This window comes from Hyperolius riggenbachi, chromosome 2 (genome assembly GCF_040937935.1).
Source record: "Hyperolius riggenbachi isolate aHypRig1 chromosome 2, aHypRig1.pri, whole genome shotgun sequence".
In the NCBI taxonomy this organism is placed as follows: domain Eukaryota; kingdom Metazoa; phylum Chordata; class Amphibia; order Anura; family Hyperoliidae; genus Hyperolius; species Hyperolius riggenbachi.
The window spans coordinates 342,655,148-342,678,944 of record NC_090647.1 but is presented as its reverse complement, the minus strand read 5'-3'; the positions used below and the strand labels follow the sequence as shown (position 1 = coordinate 342,678,944).

The window sequence follows — 23,797 nt, the reverse complement described above, 5'->3', positions numbered from 1 at the left end:
GTCACCTTCAAACAGATTCCCAGCTGGGTCTCTTTTTTATTCATACAATTTCTTCCCCCTCTTCAAAATGCAGAGGTCAGCGCGGAAAGCGTATGGAAGCAGTCATAATTGCAGCTCCCTTTGCAGGTCCTCTCTAAGATACTTTTTATACTTCCTTCTACTGGTCTTGATGACATGATGGCCACATTTACAGGGGGAGCCTAATACCAGTATTTTTATGAGTGAGACATTACAGCTATACTAGTAATACTGGAGATATGACATAATGGCATAACTTGCGATGCAGGGGACACCTGGGGTAGACATGACCACATTAAAGAAATTGGGAGGGGGGGGGGGGGTGGCACGCCTTCTGTCAGCCAATATTGAATTGACTTTTTTTTTAATGCTGTGTACAGGATTACTTTAAAGCTACAACCTTCAGTGATCATTTGGTTCTTGGCCACAAGTGTCTGTCTTAAAAGTTGGTACAGTTTTTTTAAAAACAGCTCACTAATGACAGCTACCATATTTTTATTCACACGTTTACTTAAATTCCTTTGCCACTCTTGCCAATAAATTGAACTAAATCCTATTTTAGCCAAACTGACTATCCCATATCCCAGTACTGCATTGCTTACTGGCTGGGTTCACTTGTCTGCCACATGTAGACTTACTTGTGTTATCATTATTTGTGTAAACAAGCCTTTTATGTAATTTCAATAACACATCAGCTGCCACCATTGCAATGGAAGCACTAAATACATATTCACATATGGTGTTTCCATACAATTCCTGGTCCTCCTGGATACTTTTATTTACAAAGCAATAAAGACACTTTTTTTTACATTTTTGTTTATTCATGACAAAGCATTAGACATCCAATATCTGTTTAATAGATCCAACATGATAAACATGTATTATCAACAGATTACTACAGCAAGGCATTGGGAAGATCAGGAAGTGATGTCATGAAGTAAGAGACTGAGCTTATGCAGCTGTAGCAAAACCAACTTGGTTGTTGCCCAGATCATAGACTGAATAGTACTCCCGAAGGAAGACATCACCCAGGATCCAGAGGGGCTGACCATTCTGGGAAGGCAGGTAGGTTGGCTCCATGCCAATGGTGCAGTAGCCGCTGTTTTGCTGTAAATAAAAAAAAAAGAGGTCAGATTTTAGGTAAAGTTATGCATTTGTTTTATTTTTCATCAGTGTCCACTATTCTGTTACAAGTAGATAAAGTACCTGGAGAACATAGGCAGATGGTGGAAGTGGGAAAGAAGTGCCACTGATGGTGAAACTGAGGGTAGGGAGACTCTGGATATTGCCACAGCTCACAACATACTGAAAAAAAACAAATGTTATACTTAAGTTTCTTTTTCTTTGTTATTACATTACTGCAACTATCATAAAATATTACATTTCTATAAAGGAACCCAGGACTTTCAGAAATAACGATGTTGTCACTGATGACTCATTTTTGGAAAAATATTATTTGCAATATTATTTACACTTTTTACTAAAACATAATTTTTCAATCCTCTTGCTGACACCTAAACTCAAATGCTAAATATCCATCCTGACATCTAACCCTAACTACTTCCCCGCATGTTAGCAACTTCCTAACAACTGATTCTAATCTACCAAACAAAGTATCCTTCTTGAGTTCTAACCCTACTAACAATAATCTCTCCCTAATGCCTAACCCTAATTTGCTAATCCTAACAACTATTATTAATCTGATCCCACTCTACTGCCTAACAACTCTTCTAATATTTGTGTCTAATCCTAAACGTTAGTTTTGGATTGAGTATCCCAAGTTCTAGCCAGGGCTCAATTTGGACATTTTACCACCCAAGGCCAATTGTCACCAACCCCGTCTCCCACCATCCACCCCGTCCTGTGCACCATTGGTCCCGTGTGCTCCCCCATGCTGTTTGTTATCCTGGTCCTGTGTTCTCATCTTTTGTTCCCTCAATTCAGTGTACTTCTCTTGTTCTGTGCTCTCCCCATTCTGCGCTGTGCTTGGGGGTAGCACAACACAGGATGGGGGGAGCACAAGACCAGTGCTCCACTGCTCGCCCATGTGGAAGCAGGGCAGCCACAGACTGGGATTGTGACTGCTGCAGTTTACATGTTTGGCAGTTTAACTGCCTTAGTGTACCAGCCCGCTGCCTGCCCCTTACTTCCTGGTACCCTAGGCCATGGCCTTTGTGGGCTTACCTTAAATCCAGCCATGGTTCTAGTATACTACAAAAATAAGTTTATGTGACCCAGATGCCTGCCAATAACTTAGTGAAAGAGTGCCAAAGTCAGGCTTTGTATTCTGATATATTTGTGCTCATGACCCAAACCTAGCTGCTTCATATATATTGCAGAAGACTAAAAGATTAAAACATTTGAAAATATTACATTTTGACCTATAAAAATACAAAGAATGTGTTTTTCGGTGAACAGTTAGATATGGCAGCAGGGAGGGAATATGCTTTATTCAGCTTCAGGCTCTCTTGTCTTACCTGTCCATTCTGATCTTGCTGGGCACCAATGGACTGCATAAGGCTGGAGAAGACGGATTGAGGAACAGTCAGCAGAGAAGTTCCAGTATCCACAATACCCTGGCATCCTTGACTACACCATCCAGTAGCTTGTCCGTTAATGGAGAATCTGAAATAAGCATATACTTTAGCTGCTCATTCACCACATTTTGTAATCTTACATGATACTAAAATGTGTACAGTATTTGCTAAAAATGTGTAGTATTTCAACATCAGTGCAAACTTTTTGTTAGTACTAACATTAAAGCGGACCCAAACCAAACATTTTTTTTAATTAAAAATATTTAGTTGCACCACTCTAACACATACAAAGATAAATAAACACTCCTTAAACCCTATGAGCATTTCACTGCATGCTTTTAACCCTTTTCTTTTAATAACTAGGGTTATACTGGGGGCAGCCATTAGCAATTCCTCCATTGCCAGACACCACCTACTCCACCAGTTTGCCGGATTTTGTCCGGCAATTTGAAAGGAAGGGAGGGGTTCCTACAATAAATGTAAAATATTTTATATTTGTCATCATGCAACTGAAAAAAGGCTGCTATTTATTATTATAATTTAGAAAATAGATCTTATTTCTGAAAATTTTGTATTTTTAATTTGGGTCCACTTTAAACTAATGCATCTACCTATTTAGATGTTTGTGAGCCTGTTTGCTGCTGCCATACTTTCATGGATTTTGGTGCTCTGCACGGGCTGCCCATTTATACTATATGTTAACATTTCTAGTATGCTGCAGTCTATGGCCATCTAGGACAATTGGCACAGATGAGAACATGAACCTTTTAAAATTCATAATAATCATACAATTCCCCTCCCATATGTACTCTGTAATCGTGGCCATCACTGTGGTTACTCAGAAGTAACTGATCACCACCTGCTAGCCTTAAAAAGAACCCCAGGTGTGAGACCTATGGAAGCTGCCATATTTATTTCCTTTTAAACAAAACCAGTTGCCTGGAAGTCCTGCTGATCTTTCTGGTCAGTAGGGTCTAAACATGTCAGCCGCCATATATCTCTCTGACCTCGGATTCCCTATAACAGGCTTATCCCACTTAATGTTTTGGTCATCACTAGTCAATGTTTACTGGAAGACTTTAGTTCCGCTTTAAAAGCAGAGGATCAGTATATCATCCTGTCCAGTTGCATTTTTAAAAGGGAGTCAGCATTGGCACCCTTTATATTACTCTTACAACAGGCTGACTTCAGTAAATATATTGATCAGAGAAACCTGCAGTGCCTCATGGAATATGTAGGATTTTGTTATGGGGAGTAGTGATGTGAAACTTGGCTAGGCAGCTTCCCTTGATGTACACCAAGCATCAACTCCCCCTGGGCTGAACTGAAACGTATCACGTTCAGATGGTTAATAATTGATACCCACCAGCCTGATTTATTTATCGGCTGTCAGGTGGACAGCATCAGCCTCCTGCTATATCTAGCAACTGTGAAGAGTATGACATACCCTTGGATCCCAATTTGCCAGTATGTTTCAGAAGTAACAGGAGTCCAATAGATTTGTCCAGAATAGTAGTTTTGGTCCACACCTCCAAAGGCAACTTCACCACCATTCTGTGAGCTTTGTCTGCAATTAACATACAGAATATATATGAAATCAAACAACTATACATCAGAAACACAGGTAAGAAGATGCCAGTATTAAAAAAAGGTCCTTACCCACTAAGGTAGAATCCAAAGATAGGCTGGTTGAGGAGATTCTGTTGAATCAAGTTCTGCATCACAGTGGTAGCTCCACCCTCAGCGATGGATGGATATGCCAAACCCAAAATACCATCAAACTGAGCATAAACAAAGTTAGTTCCAGGCTCAGTCTCACTCAGTCCAAATTCTTGCTGGGAAATAGCTACATTCTGGATCTGTGGACATGTAAAAAGAAAATACAGAATTAGCACCATGCAGGGAAATAACAAAGTTATTTTTCAACAAATGTAAATTGTGGTTGTATTGTCATTTAAAGATATATGCATTCACGCTTCATCTTTATACAGTTGTCAAGAAAATAAAAACACAAAGGCAGGCTAATTTATCTTTATGTAGTTAGGCATATATACGTACAGTCACTGTGTCGTATCCCAGGATTCCAGTCAAGCTACCAGTTCCGTATTGCAGAGAGAACTGCTGATTGTTTGAAGAGTAGGTAGAAGACTGGCTTGGGTTAAATAATGGATGGTTGGCTAGAGAAAAATAGAATATATAATAAATGTGAAAAGCAAATTAAGAACCTTATAATAAACATGAAAAATAACCAAATACATTATCATTATGTTTTGTTCCTCAAATAAGTGCTTGGAATCAGTAAAGCCTGACCATAAATTTTAAAATGTTCACTGGGAAAATGTGTAGTAAAACTGTCTACCAAAGACAAAAGAGTGCACAATTTTGTAAATCAAAATACTAATTTTAAAACTAAATCAATTTGTATTGTCCTGTTTTATAGGTAAACCAGACCAAAAAACTTGTAAAGTTCTTTAACTCCCACCCAGTACACAACCAGCATCATCAGGTGTCGGCTGTGACAGTTATGCCTCCTGGTATCACTGCTTCATGGATCTATAACTTAACTATATGCAGTTCTTATCACCTCAGTATTTAGAGATTTGCACAACTCATGTCCCTGCACCAATCTAGGGCAAGTTTTGTGGGACGTGGGAGGAAACTGGGGGGTGTGGAAGAAACCCATGAGAGTGCAGGTAGAGCATACAAACTCCATGCAGCAAGTGTCCCAGCTGGGATCTGGCCCAAGGTGATAAAGTTAGCTATTAAGTCACTATGCTGCCACTAATGTAGCAGATGACATCAGTATTTACTATTAGGCACTAGAAGGACCTTTCCATGACTATTTTGCTATTATCCTCAACCCTTATACCTATTCACTCACCTATAACATCACCTTGGTACTGTGACACAGGTTTGCTGGATATTCCAGCAGAATGCCCTGTGCTGTATATTGTTAGCATGATCCCTAACAATAGCTGTGGCACCACTGGTACTGTGAATCACAGCTTGATTCAAGTCTCATAATACGCATACATGGGAAATTCAGCTGCATATTGCTGGAGCATTTTAGAACAATTTATGACAACCAATCTCTTTTTATGCTGTTCTAACACAATCCATTATTTAATAGAATTTTAATATATTTCACAGGCTACTTCCAACATAATGGGGTATATTCACTTAACTTCAGTAATCAGAATAACGTGTATAAATTCCTACACAGAGCATTATGCATTGCATGTAATGTATTGCCTTCTGCTCTACTTATCGTGCCTTCTGCTCTACTTTACGCACGTTATTCTGATTAATGCAGTTTAGTGAGTATACCCCCATAAGCCTTACTGTCCCGGTAGCCTTCACTATAATCTACTTTCAATCACTAAGTGGCACTACATATTCCATCTGTATAAATCAGTATTTACCAAACATAAAAGTCTAAAGTAAATCTAAAGGGAAATAAATGTAGAGAGAACCATTACTTATGGAAAATCTCCATGCCTGGCTATTAGACTGTTGTTATGGCAAATTCTATACTTGCGGGGCTTGGAATTCTAGCTTTGAAGGGCAGGCACAGCTATGATTCCTAGATGTAGGAAGGGGATAACTTGATCCTGTCAGGGAGGTCATTTTTTACCCTTTTTTCCCTCTAGATTAGGGTACAGAGAGGCTCAATAGGTTTAACCTCATGGACACATGTCTTTTTCAACCTAGACAATTATGTACGTAATTACTTTTGAAGCACGATAACTAAGTGACCAATACTCTTGAAATATTAGTGTCCCACGTTTCAATCTCTTGGCAGAAGCTTAGCAATAGTGGATACAGAGGTCATGATTGCCTCAGGGCCTCTAGACTGGGGGCGGTCACTTGGGGCTCTCCTTCATCTGCTGCAATTAGCTCTTTATTAATAATACTGCAGTAATTATTAACACTTTGAATATAGTAATTATTAATGTTTCCCTCCTTTGCTTATACCTTGGACACACTGGAAAGGCGATTTTGGCTTTTGGTATATGCAGTCCTGGAAAGGATGTGTAAAATTTTTCATGGAATTGTAGCTATCCCACTGCGAAATGCTATCTGCATAGAGTCTGCAACTGTTTACATGGGTCCCCTCTGATTATCCCTAGACTATCTCAGAAACATTACCAATTGTGAGCCCTTTTGAGGTACAGTTAGGGACATAAGTTGTTCCATATGCTGTAAAGCGCTTCAGAAAATATATCAGCACTCTATAAAGTGAAATACGTATATACTTGACTATAAGTCTAGAAATGTATGTGTGACTTACTAAATAAAAGTATAGGGGTCGACTTGTACACGAGTCTGACCTAAATTTCTTACTCATAGCCGATGGGGCGCACCTCTCTCTCAACCTTTGTAGAGCGAGCCCCAGCATCAGCAAGCTTTATAACCCACCTCCCACTGTCACCTTTTGCTTGGAAAAAGCACTACTTTGCATAGCTTACTTTTGATATGAGAAGGTTTTAGAGGCATCCATTACCAACCAGTGGCTGTAACATTGAGCACACTGAGTAATGGGTGTACTGTTAGTGACATTCCCTTTACCACTAATTTACCCAGTGGTAAGTAACACTTTCTTGATAAAAGAAATAGTAAGAAAACCCAGGTCCCCAGGTTCAGCTGTTAACTCCTCCTGGTCCCTAAGTACAGCCATTAACTTTGTTTGGTAGACTTGTACTTGAGTCAATAAAAAATTCTAGCTTAAGAGGGTAAAATTTGGGGGACGACTTATACACGAGGTCGACTTATATTCAAAGATATATGGTTGTTACAAAATAATTACTAGATGTCATCTTCTAATAGCCACTGAAGATCTGGTGATTTACTATTGTACAGTTAGGCGCTGGTTTTCTCACAAAGGGATGCATGTTATCTAAGAAAAAGTAAGCTTAAGGCCCTGTTCTAAAGACTATAGTGAGAGAGCCAGGGCCCACTTGTGTGCAGAAACACTGAGGACAGGTACAGCTACTTTCAGGTTCCACTTTGGCAACGTCAGTATGAGCACAGGTTTGCTTTAGTTATGGTGTCTCACACAGCAGTTTATGACACTGAAAATAATATTGAGTATTTCAAGCCGAACATATGTTTAAGATAAACAAAAGTTTGCTTTCTTAAAACAGAAAGAATTTGCGATAATTCAGGTTGGAGTGAGCTTGAGATGTCTCCCAGGGCATCACTGCTGAATATATGCAAATTAACCATTGTACCCTTAGAAGCTAATGGTTAATTTGCATATATTCAGCAGTGATGCCCTGGGAGACATCTCAAGCTCACTCCAACCTGAATTATCGCAAATTCTTTCTGTTTTAAGAAAGCAAACTTTTTTTTCCCTTAACATCTTAGTAAGGGGGCTTTTAGGACCATTGTAGTCCCTTACACACTCCAATGAGTTCTGGGTCACCATGAGCTTGCTGGTTAGTCTGTACCTCTACATGTTTAAGATAATATGTTGTAATTGAATATGCAATGTACTCACTGCAAGCCTGGCTTTGGCAGTAGGTGGAGGGTACCCACAAGTTAGAAGATCCAGTGTCAAACAAAACGAGGAAATTCTGAGGAGGGGTTCCAATGCTGATTTCGCCATAGTAAGACATCTTAAACAGGGAAGAGGAATCAATTGCAGATAAATAATACAATGTAAAGCAAAAAGCTGAATTTGAGCTGAGCATTAGTTATTTGGTGGAGGTGGGATCCTGGTTGCTCCCTACTTGTGTGTGACCAGATAGCATAAAAGCACTTTCATATTACTCCTATTTGTTGGGCAGTGTACTGTAAATAAGGAAGAGCCCCTTATCCCACAACACTGGGAATAGGGTGCATTGCAGGGGTGGGGGCTTTGTTCCCTCCTCCTTGCAAGGCACCTACTCAATATAAAACGTCCTGTAGGTGTGTTGGTATAGGGGTGGTATGCCTTGGTGGGGGATGTATATACTCGTTAGCCAGTTCCAACATAATGCACATGCATGCAGATTGAAAACATTTGCTCATCAGGCATCATACTTTTATACTGCATACTCAAAGCACATTATTTTAATATGTAATGTGAGATCACTCCCTGTGTAATAGTCCATTACTTTCTGATGCACAGGGAAGAGTGCACGGCACGCCCATGCACAAATTCCTGTTCATTTGCAGAAAGTTGTGGTAGCTTCCTGTCCAGTGATCAAGAGAGCGGTACAAGCTAAAGAACTGCTAGATGCAGGCCTAAATCATTGTAAATAAGGCCCAATATGTGGAAATGATCAAGGATCCTGCTAACCTAGCAGAACTGAATAGCAGTGAGGAAATCTCTCCCCCATAGCCCTTCTTTGCCCTCTGTAGGTCATGTGACTGCAGCAACTTCATATTCTGCCTACCATCACATATGAACATACGCATTAAAAATTTTGATACAAAAAGAGAGCCATATTTCTATAGTGGCTGGCAGCCTATTGATAGTTCCCAGGGTGTTATTGTCATGGTAGAAATTACAGTCAGACCTACTCGCTGCTCCCTTTCCTTATGAAGTGGATCTACCCACTGTATTTACCACATGACTGAAAGGAGCTGAGTTCTGACTGTGGATATCAGGGGTGAGGAGAGAGAGGGAGCTGCCAGAGACATTTTTAAGTGCATGTTTTCTCTAAAATAAAATACATAAAAATGTAGCTGAACTAAGCTTTAAAAAAACGAATCACAGTAAGTTTATTCGGTTATGGCCCCCCAGCATTTTATAATCTCTACCCAAACCAACTTCAGGCACATGCACCAAAATTCTCCTTACAACACAGGCTTTCTAAATATGAGTATTTAGGAAGGTTGAGTTACAAATGTTTTTCTATCATTATAAGCCTTAAATTACCGCTACAAATTTTTTCAAACATTACTTACATCCATGTAGTTTGCCAAAGGCTCAAATGCAGTGGCAAAATTGTTGTAGAACTTTGTAGCTGGATCAACCTTTGGGGCTTTGATGCCATGTTCCCTCATCACCTCCCTCATGGACTTAAACCTCTTCAGGGGGACTCTGTAAGAATGTCAAAGGAAGTTATAAGAGGACAAGCAGTGGAAGGAAAATAACCGAATAACCATGTTCTAAAATATTTCACAGGACAGTATAGGTTTATCTAAAAATGCACATCATACTAATCCCAGAAACAAAGCTCTATATGTTAAAAAAACTTGCTTTTTCCACCAGCTACCTCCTAAATGGAAATCCTTTACTTCTATCCTCCGCAATCATTTGGTTGACTCCAACATTTCCTGACTGTATGTACTGTTGCACGTCAAATGTGTCTGTGAATGACTGGTTCTTTCTGCTGTACCCCGTACATCACTGCCTTAGATCGCAGTGCTGTACGGGGTAATTATATGGCGAGACTGGAGGCAGGGCAGAGCTCAGCCTACCAAGTGGAGATCTCCTGCAAAACAGGCTCGCAGGACCTTACGCTGATCGGTGTTAGACGGTCCTGGGGCTGCCACCACAGCCATGCCCATTGGCGTGATGCGGTTGGCAAGTAGTTAATCTCATGGCTTATTTGATCCCAAATTTACTTCTATACATACATTTATAAATGTATGTATATGTATGTATATATATATATATATATATATATATATATACTGTATATATATATATATATATATATATATATATATGTACTGTATATTGACGTCATAAGTGTAATTATATTGTCACTTGGATAAAAATATGGATTTGAAAACGTGTGTTAGCATACACTATTAAAGCAAAAGGGTTGTGTGAAATGATGGATTTATGAGAATTAACTTACAAAAAAAAAAAAATAGTCAGATGTTTTCTGCTGACGTAAAAGTTAATTGAGCTTGTTATTTCTTAATTGTTTAATTGCTCCACCATTTTTGTTCGGCTGATCCCCTGCCTCTAATACTGTTAGCTATAGACCCAGAGCAAGCATTCAAATCAGATGTTTCTGACTAAATTCTGACTGTATTAGGGCCAGTTTCCACTGAACTCGAATTCGTATCGCGACTCTTCGCAATGGATTTGCTACCAATGCATGTCAATGGAGTAATTTCCATTGAATGCGGTTGTGCCATTGTGGAGCAGTGTGGTGCACTGCTGGGAAAAATATGGATTGCATGCTGCAGATTTCAGCAGCACACATCCGATTCCCCCAGCAGCGTAGCGACAGCCGCATCTGTCCCAGAAGACAACAGCTGGGAAACGCGATGTGAAAAGCTGAATGCAGAAAGCATCTGACTAGCCTTAGCCACATGCTTCATTCAGGTGTGTGATTCAGAGACTACTGATGGTAGCGAGATTAGCAGGACAGCTAGGAAACTGGTATTGTTTGAAAGGAAATAAATATTGCAGCCTCCATATCCCTTTCACTTCAGGTGTCCTTTAAAGTTTTACTGGTGTGATTACTGTAATGAAAGTGGTTGTTGCTTGCTATGTTATCACCCATCAATACCAAGCAATATTGAATCTTTAGTGGTCCCTTCTTAATAATAACAAAAAGCTTTAATTTTAACTGCAGCCCTTGCAGTAACTTGTATCATTTAGGTGCTGTATGTAATTATTATTAACAAGTATGTACAGAGTTGTCCACACCTAACTTTCTTGGCACAAACTTGTCAAACTCATAAATCATTTTGCCAACTTTCTGCTGTGTTGAAGTGAGGAATTCACACTAAAACCACAGAAGAGGTGTGGTGTCAGTGGCATGATCTGCAACAAGGACAAGTGCCAACCTCAACAGTCTGTAGCTAGCTGGATATGGCAGTGGATGGCGTCAATCTTAATTGCAGTTTTTCATAGAATGTTTTATCTTTTAAAGAAAACATCTTTCTGTTGGTGCTCTGCTAGCTAGAGGGGTGATCAGTGATATGCCCCAAGACCAGTGACCCTTCACACCCTATGGGTCACAGTTCTGTCTCAAAGGCTTTCAACTGTCACGTGACCTATTTCACCTACTAAATTAAACTATATGTGCACATTTATGTTCTTACATAAGGCTTTACATCAGGTTCACAAGTAGAAGATTACATTTTTATATTTAAAGTTGTACTTAGTATTCTTCTTTAATTCAATCATCTGAAGGTTTGCCATTATTGGGCATATTCATTATGTAGCAAATTGAATGTCACTGGATATTTTTATTGCTCTTCTAAGCACATTTCAGTTTTGTTTTTTTTTGTTTTCGTTTTTTTTCATCCTAATTTAAAGTGAAAGACCAACCCTGTAAGACAATGTGTATCTAAAATTAAACTAAATGTGTAAGGATGGCTTTTTGTCATTAAAAAACAAAACAAAACACCCTGCTGATCGGCCAATGAGAGAGGAGCAGCAAAAAAGCAGTGGCAGTCACATGGAGCTAGTTAGTTAGTGATGCTTTTTCTAACTGACTTGCACTGATATTACTGCCTTTTGGGTAGCAAAGTTAATGCTGCACAACGTAGGCAGCAAAACGTTTTTTTTTCCCTTATGTGATATAAATTGCAGCTTCCAGTTTGAAAATGTGTGAAAAACAGAGTTCTATATATGACCCCTAAATGTAACTGCTGCTCAAATTTGTTTGCAATCAAGAAAGAGGAACTATAGATGAATACCATATGGTAAATAGGTAAGGTTAAAAAATGACCCTTTTTACCTATTTTCCTAAATTGATATGGCTATTTGCTTGCCTCTTTAAGGAGGGTAACCAGACAGCAACATGAGACCTTAGCATACTGTTACCTCACCTCCTCCTAGGAAACAGATGTGTCAAGGATTTCCTTTCCTTAACATTTGGACAAGGGTGCTTGGCAATGTAGGCAGGATTTGCTGCTCTCTCAATACAAGGTTCCTTCCCTCAAATGTAAAAATCTTATGGGCTGGTACAGCTCAGGAGGCAAACCTCCACGCTGACCATCTCCTTGTGTCTGGCCTCCCAATCTGCATGGTGGATAAAGGGTTATTAAGAATTGAGGAGGAAGACTATGAAGGTTTATTTTTTTCCCAAGTGATTATTATTTTAATAATTAGGTCACACAAATGTACTGAAGACATTTTCCTAACAAAAAATATAAAATGTTTAAAGGATACCCAAGGTGAGGGGTATATGGAGGCTGCCATATTTATTTCCTTTTAAACAATACCAGTTGCCTGGCAGTCCTCCTGCCCCCGTGTCTCTAATACTTTTAGCCATAGACCCTGAACAGGCATGCAGCAGTTAAATCTGACTCAGCTGACTCAGGTTTTTTCTGGATTAGCCATATGCTTGTTCCAGGGTTTTGACTCAGACACTACTTATGTCAGAAGATCAACAGGCCTACCAGGCAACTGGCATTGTTTACAAGAAAATAAATATGGCAGCCTCCATATTCCTCTCCCCTCAGGTTTCTTTTAAAAAGAAACGCCGCCAATTAGTAGCTGGCAATAACTTCAACAATTGCCTGGGAGCAAAACTCCATAGCAACAGTTGAGAATTACTTGGTGAATTCCTGAAGAGAAATTGAAGGTTCTGCAAGCACATTTAATAGTAAACCTGCAATCAAGATTTTTCCCAATCAAGGGTATTACCATGTACTTCAATAGTTCTCCCCATAGGATACTTCAAGTTCACATCACACTGCTCAATTGGGAAAACATATGTGAGTAAGCAAAGTAATTATGCTAACTATAAGTCACAGGACTATAACAAATTACTTAATAGTATAATAATCCTGTATCCATATGGATCAACATTTACTTTTATTTAGTAATTCGGCATAACTAACTTATTTTTAGGATAAATGCTTTATGATTACCTCCTATATTTATTTATAGCATACTGATCATTCAATGAAATCCAAAATGACAAACAGATGACATCATGAATGTGAAACTCTTATGGAATGGTAATTATGCTATTACCTTGTACAAGTTCTGTTTCATCCAGCTAATCTCATATTTTATTAGGGATAGTACAAGTCGCAGCCCTGCTAGTGCACAAGCATATTTTTTTTACAGAGACCAAAGAGCAAATCGAGCTTAATTTGTTATTATTGTTTGTATCTCTGGGGGTGACTGCATGTATGGTGCAGACAAGGATGAGAACATTTCCCAATGTACAAATCTGTACTGACCCAGGAACGGAAAGCCATGGTAGCTGTGTTAATAAACCAGCTGATTAGATGAACAATCAACAAATTATGGTGTTCATTTGCTAGCACAGCTTTCACTTCCTGGATCAGTAGAGGTTTGTGCCCACCCTGGATTTTCAGCAGACCCATAAGCTGTAGCATCAACGTATTCTCCATTAAGCGCTAAAATGAATGGATCATGTGAAGTAGAATTTTTCAAACATTAAAATTCATGCATTTCTAATAAAACTTATGAACCTGAAAAAACAGAATGAAGCGCCTTCATCTGTAATCTGAAGGGACAGTACATACACAAGTTTTATTTATTTAAATCATTCTATAGTTAGCACTGGGAACAACCAAGCACCATATGGACGTAATATGGTTATGATCAGAGCCATAGTTTTCTCAGTGAATTATAGAAAATGAAATGGTGAGTTTATTTAGCTGGAACTGGTACTTAAGACTTAGAGACTGACTGCATCACTAAGTCAGTTCCGTAAAAAACTGCTTTCAAATAGATTTTACTTTTTTTACATTAGTCATCATTTTATAGTGGTGGTATTTCTCTCTAGCGCATTTCTGGAATTAGATGTCTAATCATGACTCAGGTCACTGCAGTACCCCTCAGGTGCCACCAGAACCTGCTGCAGTGTTCTTCTGACTCAACTTAAGCAGTATGTTAACAATATTGTTCTCATTCATTTTCCATAGAAAACAGAATGACTGAACACTGTTTGGATAATTCTTTTTTTTTTTTTTCACAATTACATTTTTATTTGACCAAGTAAAAATAATGAACATACCAAACATTTTTAGGAAAAATCCAAACAGTAGGTCATTATCAAGTACTTGTTTGGATAATTCTTATAAAGTAATGATGAGCTGTTTTGCCAGTGGAATTCCATTGTCTTAAAAAGCCCTGATTACTGCAAACAATGTAGACGTTGAGGAATACGGCCATCTTATACTGCAAATTGCTGAGTCTGCAAAATTCTTTGACAAATATTAAATGTTTCATAAAGGGATTTGTGGGTCACCAAAGTCTGTTCATAGATGAGGGACAGTGCAGCTCATTATATACATCAGCGAACAATCCTGGTAGTTGATCTTGACAGGGTGGGCTGCTTAATGTGTTAAAAATATTATTATTTTTATCCTAAATAAATATTGCACTTGAATGTTGTAGCTTACTGTGGGTGTCATTATATTCTTTTTGCACAGGTGAATTTTGGTAATAGGAGGGCTGACCCACCCATCAGTAGCCCAACATGCCAGGGTTTTGATAACGGTCGCATTGGTATATTTTACTGTGCTGTTGTTAATGTGCATTTGATACATTTAAAGAGTCTGACAGCAGTGATGTATTTTATATTGGAAACCAAATCATGTTTAGGAGTCTTTCCTATTAAGCTATGTCAGGGCTGACCAACTCCAGTCTTGGAGGGCCGAGATCCTCACACATTTTTGGCCCAGCTCAAATGCATTGATTGGACTGAATCAGGAAAGGTGGGGTTCATCAAGTAGACCACATTTCTCCAGTTCTCCATCCTAAACACTGGCATGGCTATTGCCCTTGAGGACTGAAGTTGGACAGCCCTGAGCTATAGTCAATGAACATAAATGTATATACTCACTTAATGATCCCCTCTGAGAGCTGGAGGCAGACGAGAGCAAGAATTAGGAACTTCATCTTCACCACTGGCTTCCACCTAGATGAGAAAACTGCAGAATGATAGATTCTCCCTGCTTTTATATATTCAGAGAATGACTGCCTATCTTATCTCCAAAAATGCTATCATAATGTCAACGGCATTAAGTACCTTTTATCACTGATTGCCTGTTCATAAAATTCAAGATCTACTGTGCCAGCAAATATCTGCAGAGCAAGCGCCAATTTGTTTTTCCAGACTGTGAAGTCACTTTGGGGATCTCAAATCTCATAATGTGTCAGCATTATACAGAATCTTTACTGTTTGTCCTAAATATAATTCTCACATTGCTCCAATTACAAATTTAGTTTTTATAGTTGATGCAAAACTAGTTGATTTATCATAATAATCTGAAATACCTGAACAATTTCTAAATTTGCTGGTTTATGGGGCATCCTGAACATGTTCTGTTATTTGGAGGGCAACATATTTATTTTCTTTTAAAATAAAATCGAACATGAAAGTTTAAATAACTGTAATGAACCTAATTTATCAGACAGGTGCAAATAAGACTATATAAGCTGACTAGATTGTAGGTTCTTAACATGGGGTATGCATACCTCACAGGGTTCCTTGGTTTGGATAAAGTAGTACTTGAACTAATCAAAGTCAATTCCGTTTAGTACATTTTGAGGGGAAAAAATACAAAATCTGGTAAATCTGAATAAGTATTTTAGTTATTTTAAAGTGTAACAGAATGTTTGAAAACCATTCAAATCCAATTACGGTGTACTCGTAACAAACATATTTGAGTCAAGGGGTACATGAGATGATGTAACCCACAATAGGAGTTACTTTGCAAACTGAGGCCCATATGCAATTAACTTTTTCTTCTGAGTTTTCACCTAGGTGAGATTTTTATACTTGTCAATAAAATGCCTCTTGAGCCACCAGAAACCAATAAAATACTCAAAATAATTTTGACATTACTATTTCACCTACTTTTTTGTACTTTTTTTGTTGAAAAGTGCTGGAAAGTTATTTTATCGAAGATGAAAAATTATCTCTTAGGAGAAATCTCAGGTGAAATAGTGAATTGCATATGGGCCTAAAAATCTTTACATCACCTGAGTTTTCTCCTAGGTGGTATTTTCACAACTTGTCAATAAAATGCATTTTAAGCCACCAGCAAGCAAGAAAATACTTAAAATAATTTTGATAGTACTTTTTCACCTACTTTTTAATACATTTTCAATTGCAAAGTGCTGAAAAGTTATTTTAAAAAGAAGTTGAAAAATTATCTCCTAGGTAGAGAAAACTCAAGAGAAAATGTTAATTGCATATGGGCCCAGGGGCCATTAGCCTATATGCAATTCACTTTTTCACCTGAGTTTTCTCCTAGGAGATAATTTTTCACCTTCTCTTTCAAATAACTTTTCAACATGTTGCAATTGAAAAAGTACCAAAAAAGCAATTGAAAAAGTACCATCAAAATTATTATTTTCTTGCTTGCTGGTGGTTTAAAAGGCATTTTATTCACAAGCGTGAACATATATTATCGAGGAGAAAACTCAGGAGAAAAAGTCAATTGCATATGGGCCAAATATTGACAATATGTGAAAATAACACTTAGGAGGAAACTTAAGAGAAAAAGTGAATTGAATAAAGGTCCTCCTGTGAGAAAACTCAAGAGAAAGGTTTATTGAATCAGAGCTTTTGTCTTACATTACACTTATAGCAATCCCAATATCAATGATATATAGTATAATGATCAGCAACCAGCAGACAGGTAAACAATTAAAGTATTTCTTCAGAATTGCATATTAAACCATTGTAGCTGCCAGAAACAAGTCCATGCATTCATGGGAATAAGAAAAAGAAGCAGGCACTGATAAGAGCAATAAACATCTAAATATTTATTGTTGCAGATAGTATACAGAGGAGCTCCCTGGGATGGGGAACAGACCCACCTTACAGCTGTTTTATGGGCTATGCCCACAAGTCAGAGATGTTTTCAATTAGGAGGTAGTAATGTCGGGGGAGGCTTTGTCAAGGTTTGCACTTCTCCATCTAACAAAGCTTTCTGGGTTTTCTGCTATTGGCATAAAAGCAGGTGAACCAGTTATTTATGTAAGGGACCTATGGAGAGAGACAATATAAAGATGTAAAGTCATTTATTTTGGTCGTTCCAATCGTCTAGCACCATACAAAATAAACGGCATACAGATGTGGACATCAAACTTGGAGAGGAACTTAGGAGTACTCGTCGACATCAAGTTAAATAATTGTATTCAATGCCAAGCCACTGCAGCTAAAGCAAATACAATTTTGGGATGCATTAAAAGGGAAATAAAAACCCAGGATGCTAGCATAATATTGCCCCTGTTTAACTCTCTAGTAAGGCCACATCTGGAATATGGAATTCAGTTCTGGGCACTGCATTACAGGAAAGATATTGCAGGTTTGCAGGTGCAGATATGAGCAACAAAATTGATTACAGGGATGGAAGGTCTCATGCCCCAGGAAAGGTTAGATAACCTGGGCTTATTTAGTGTGGAGAAAAGACGCCTGATGCTGAGAATACACAATACGTTTTTTTAGATAGATGGCTGGTTCAATAGATCATTTCTGGCAGGTCCGATCTGACTTTGGATAGTTTTTCTGATCGAGTTTCTGATCACTTCTATACCAATCGATAAGAAAAACGATTCAAAATCAGATTGGCCCTGTCGGAAATTATCTATCGAGCCATCTATCTGCTGATAAAACTATACCCAGCATTAGAGGAGATCTAATTAACATGTACAAATACATCAGAGGGCAATATAAAAGCTTGTCAGATTAGCATTTTTCCCTAGGCTTGTGCAAAGGACTTGGGGACATCATCTGTGCATGGAGGAAAGAAGTTTCAGCTGTTAATTTAGGAAAGGGTTCTTTACATTAGTGGCTAAAATGTGGAATATATTATCACAGGAAGTAGTTATAGCAAATTCTATATCTGTGTTTCATAGATGCTTTCCTTGCATTGAAAGACATCCATCGCTAAAATGTATTAGGTAATTCCTAATGAACCAGGGATTTTTATCTGAGTGCCATCTGGAGTGAGGAAAGAATATTTTTACCTTTTGGGGTTAATGCCTTGTAAGGTTTTTTTTTTTTGCCTTCCTCTGGATCAACAGGTATATGTGAGTGTGTAGGCTAGTGTTACACCTTATTTTCTTGTTGAACTCAATGGACGTATGTCTTTTTTCAACCTGAGACATAAACTTTGTGCGGTAACTATAATAGTTAACCCTTCACACATATGCTAGCGCATACCTCTGCATATAACCATACATCTCAATATTAAACATGCATATACCCATGCTTGTGGGCTCTTGCTAACATGGTTGCATATGCATTTCCAAAGTACTGCTGTTAAATTGTTTGGAAAATAGGATACACTAAAGTATATGGCATGAGTCATACCAACGTAGTCTGGATGAATGTAAATCTAAAGAATATAGCACAATGCAAAACAGGTGTCCTCCAAGTTACACCGAATAGCTAAAGTTGACGAAATATCAAGATTTAATTTACCGGTAGATAATACCTTTAAAGGGTAACTATAGGCTCTTTTATTGCAATATTTTAAAATGTACATTTATTTTTCAGACATGAACCAGAACTGAATCAGACACAATACCTAATTCAGGAAAGCATCCGAAACATCTTTCAACATTTAGTGCATATAGTCAAAGATAGTGCAAAATGTGTTATACAAAAAAAAGAAAGTGTCTCTTATGGTGGGGTAATGCATCTAAGTACATGGCACCTGCTAAACACTACAGAGGCTTACTGAGGTTAGAGTTTCCATTTAAGCAAGTGAATACAGATGTGCAGGCAGGCAAAAAAAGAAACTTCAAACCACTTAAATTTCTTCATAAAAAATAAAAAAAAATAAGCTGAACAACAGCATAAAGAAAATGCTATGAACAGAGGTTCTTTGGCTCATGATAATTCCATATACTGTAGTTGCCCTAGCTTGAGCAACTATATAAGTCATCCACCATTCAGTTCAGAGGAGCTCATGTAAATCAACAGCTCTAAATGTAGGAAATGTCAGAAGCAGGAAGGAATTAATGTTCATATCAAATCAGTAATATAGTTATCTCCATTCAGAAGGCAGCCTGGAATATTTGCATGGCTCCATCTATCACCATACAAACTTGTGACTGGTCCTGATATATTAGAAGTAACTGAAAAGGGAAACCAAATGATACCAAATTCCACGATTGTAAGATAGTGAGGTATGGCTTATGCACCATTTTGTTCTGTAGTGTAGTTTGGTCAAGGTTCACATATGTTTGATAGGGATATCCTTGAAAAGTCACCCCACCTGTATCAGATGTTCCTTAGCATGAAAACAAGTAGGGCTGTTGTTGTTCTGGGTACAGGCTGTGTACACGCTAGGTACACTATCCACCTCAAGCTGCTCATGTGGGATATCAGGGGTCACCTCCTGCAATAGTTCTGTGACTAACAAGACCTGTCAAGTTTGAAATGGATTCTGGTAGCCTGAAAATGCTGAGATTGTTCGTGTCTTCAACCTTATTTTGTAAGAGATTTCTTTAAAGTGAACCTAAACTGAGAAGGATATGGATTTTTCCTTTTAAAATAATTCCAGTTGCCTGACTCTCCTGCTGATCCTGTATCTCTAATACTTTTAGCCACAGCCCCTCAGCAAGCATGCAGATCGGGTGCTCTGAGTCTGACTGAAGTCAGACTGGATTAACTGCACGCTTGTTTCAGGTGTGTGATTCAGCCACTACTGCAGCTAATGAGATCATCAGGACTGCCAAGCAACTGGTATTGTTTAACAGGAAACATCCATATCACTCTCAGTTTAGGTTCCTTTTAAGGTTGGATACAATGGGGTAAATGCCAGCCTGCCTGTTTGGCAAATCATATGAGCATCAAAGAGCCACCTCTAAATTATATAGAATATTATATACAGAATTTGAAATCTGTCTTTTTTTATGAGGAAAATATTAAATACACCCAGATATTCAAATACCCAAACGTCACAATAAAAATATTATTAATAATAATATTACTGTAAGTGGTAACCACCATGCATTCTGGAATTTCTTTCTATCATATGTTCAGCAGGTTATATCTTCCTGGATTATGAATGTCATAATAAACAATTGTTACCTTTTCTACTCTTAAAAGATTGTTTATACTTATGATTGGGTTGTATGCAAACGTTATAACTGTATTCTGCTGTATTACCTGTCACTTTACTTATTGTCAATAACTTTGAATTGTACCTGGATTATGTTCTTTTTTTATATAAATATAGCAATAAACTTGGCATGACAAGTTAACAAAATTTGCTTTCTGACAATTAGTTTATTGTACAGTACATTTATGTGCCCATCTGCAACCTTTGGCTCTTGTCCTGGGCTAGTACAGAAGGGGATTTCAATCCACTGTCATCCAGCTGTGAACAATGCCCTCTGAGTCTTAATCCACTGTAGGACATTTCGGCACAATTTTCTGAGCCAGACATTGCCCTTCTGCTGTGAACTCTGGTTCACTTTGTTTGGCAAGCGTTCTGATGCAGCCTGGTCCTTTTGTGATGGTGGTTTGTTTACCAGGACTGAGGCGCAGGATGGTCAGAAGTGCACTATGAGATCAGAGAGCTGCTATTTCCATCTGCCGTGCTGATGCTTTCCTTGGTTTGTCCAACTTCTAAGAAGCAATGAGGTTTGGATTAGTTTGATAAAAAAAGGAGAAAAATGTCACTCCAGCAATAACACTTACCATATATAGCATCTCCAGGAAAGATCTTGACAGTAAAGTAATATAGAGGGGTTTTTTTGTTTTTTTTAATTGCTTCTGGGGGTTGTCTGAACACTACTGATGCCAGAAAGATCAGCATGATGCCAGACAACTAGTGTTGTCTGGCATCATGCACACCTAATATTAGGCCGGTTGCACACCTAATATTACCTATGTGATGCAGTGCAAGCACCACATCGCACCACAGAAATCAGCCTTTATATGACTCTGATGGGCAGGAAGTGTGTCACTGGGATTCCCGTCGGTCCACGCATGCACGCCACATCTCAGTGTTCCTGTCATGCACACTTACTCATCGCCAAATCACTTGCATTATTGCATAATCCCTGCGATAGGCACAGATCGTGCGGTAATGCGCTGCAGCCTTTGTGACAGCATTGCAGTGATTTGAATACTTTCGTCACATCTCATGAAGTGTGCAAGTCTCCATAGACTTCCATTGCCCTGGCAGTGGGGATGTGGCATGGAACGTGGGGCAACACAGTGTGCAAATGTGCAAGAGGCCTACAAGGAAATTAATATGGTAGTCTCCATATCCCTCTCACTTCAGGTTCCCTTTAAGGGTTGACTTGGCTGACATCAACAATGCTTCGGACCCTTTAGTCACTGGAATTCAATCAAATGATGTGCTATTAAAAGGAACCTGAAACGAGAAGTATATGGAGTATATGGAGGCTGCCTTTTAAACAATACTAGTATCCTAGCATCCTGCTGATCTCTTTGGCTGCAGGAGAGTACAACAAAAGTCTGAATCACACACCTGAAACAAGCATGCAGCTAATGGTTTGCCACAAACAGCTAATCTTGTTCAGGGTCTATGGCTAAAAGCATAGGAGGAGGATCTGCAGGACCCCAGGTAACTGGTATTGCTTAAAAGAAAATACATGTGGCAGCTTCCATATCTCTCTCACGTCACTTTACAAGTGGGGTGAAAGAGAACCTAATTAGACTGTAAAAAAAAAATAAAATGAGTGGAACATAAATCCAATAGAAATAATGAATTATGTTTCAGGAAACCATCCAGAAGAAAATCAAAAAATGTGAGGTAATAGGAGAGGGAAAAAACCTGTAAAGCTGGAAATACATATTTTAGTCTATGGCAGCATGGAAAATGTACAAAAGATACAAACACCAATGGAAATGCTATCTTAAAGTAACATTTTTATGAACTAATTAAGAACTGTTTAGACTGCCAAGTGTGACAGCAACAGACGAGACATTTTAGCAAGTTTGCCCTTGGTGAAAAACAAATGTTACCATGATAAAATGAAGGTGTTCTGTGGCAAGAGCAGATCAGATACCCTATGGCCTAAAGCTCTCGAGGGAGAGTTGGCTCCAACATATCTGTATTTTAGACTGAACACTGTTTGACCCAAAGCCCGAAAACAAGTATGAGTTATGCACTGAATTCACTCTCCCTCCCACTGCTTTTCTTTCCTTTCTTCATAACTATAAACAGGAACATTCAAAAGACATATGGCAAGGTTTTTGCTAAAGCTGGGCACAGATATTAGTGTGATCTAATTTCTACCTTTCATCCAGACCAGTGAACACTCCACAGACAGGCACACTGAGCTGAGCATGTGAGCGTATATCCTATGTAGTGGGAGGGGGCAAATAGAAAAATTACACTTGTGGCAAAGGAATGCAATAACAGTCAGTGTGAAAAATTTGAAAAAAATCTATTGTGGCCCATCACTATTCCCCATGGCTGTGCTGGTTGGATCCATCTGAAAATTGGTGCCTGTGAATAATGGCGCATGGTGTGGCCGCTATTCCGTTTGTCGCTTATCGCTATTTAACGTTAAAGCTTTATCGTTATTTAGCGTTAAAGCCTTATCGTTATTTAACGTTAACACACAGGACCCTCTCTGTACCTATCCCTAACCCCTAACCCACCCCCCTGGTGGTGCCTAACCCTAACCACCCCCCTGGTGGTGCCTAACCCTAAGACCCCCCTGGTGGTGCCTAACCCTAACCACCCCCTGGTGGTGCCTAACCACCCCCTGGTGGTGCCTAACCCTAAGCACCCCCGTGGTAGTGCCTAACCCTAAGACCCCCCGGGTGGTGCCTAACCCTGAGATCCCCCTGGTGGTGCCTAACCCTAAGATCCCCCTGGTGGTGCCTAACCCTAAGACCTCCCTGGTGGTACCTAACCATAAATCTCCCCTGGTGGTGCCTAACCCTAACCTTGACAGTGTTACATTAAATCCATTCCCCGTTTTGCAGTTAAATAACATCTGCAGTTTGGCTTATGTAGGTTAGCTATTGATAAATAACGTTACTGTGCGCAATAAGGTCTGCTGTTTGGCATATGAACGGCGCTATTGATAAATAACGTTACTATGTGCTGTTTTTCCTCTTTTTTCCCTGTGCGCCATTATTATGCAGTACTAACGATAAATAGCGATAAGCGTATCTTTTTAATGCAGTGCCATTTTTATGCATAGGCGCTGTGCGCCATTATTCACTGATCCGGTGCTGGTTGCTGTGTACAGGCAATGCCCAATCTAAGCATTAATTATGGAGCAGAGCAACAACGACCTAATGTTTGTAACAACAACATGAAGTTTTAACAACATGAAGCTGATGAGACATTTCTCAATAGATCAAAACGTCCAAGTTCCGTTATTCCTATCTTGTCGTATAATA

General features: G+C 38.8%; 1 protein-coding gene across 5 annotated transcripts in view; it reads right to left on the bottom strand.

Moving 5' to 3' along the window:
* Positions 1–864: 864 nt before the first annotated feature.
* Positions 865–23,797, bottom strand: part of LOC137546723 (gastricsin-like) — a 79,011-nt gene continuing 56,078 nt past the window's right edge. For 2 of the 5 annotated variants that reach the window (XM_068269492.1, XM_068269494.1), the window contains exons 2-11: positions 17,269–17,437; positions 15,284–15,358; positions 9,450–9,585; positions 8,056–8,173; positions 4,614–4,732; positions 4,215–4,414; positions 4,003–4,122; positions 2,496–2,643; positions 1,225–1,323; positions 865–1,125 (exon numbers count right to left, since the gene is read on the bottom strand). In XM_068269492.1, the coding sequence (XP_068125593.1) occupies positions 970–1,125; positions 1,225–1,323; positions 2,496–2,643; positions 4,003–4,122; positions 4,215–4,414; positions 4,614–4,732; positions 8,056–8,173; positions 9,450–9,585; positions 15,284–15,339 (1,152 nt within the window). In that variant the 5' untranslated portion in view covers positions 15,340–15,358; positions 17,269–17,437 and the 3' untranslated portion in view covers positions 865–969. Of the gene's footprint in view, positions 1,126–1,224; positions 1,324–2,495; positions 2,644–4,002; positions 4,123–4,214; positions 4,415–4,613; positions 4,733–8,055; positions 8,174–9,449; positions 9,586–15,283; positions 15,372–17,268; positions 17,438–22,676; positions 22,703–23,797 lie in introns of those variants that run through there. The other 3 variants (XM_068269495.1, XM_068269493.1, XM_068269496.1) reach the window with 3 other exon arrangements.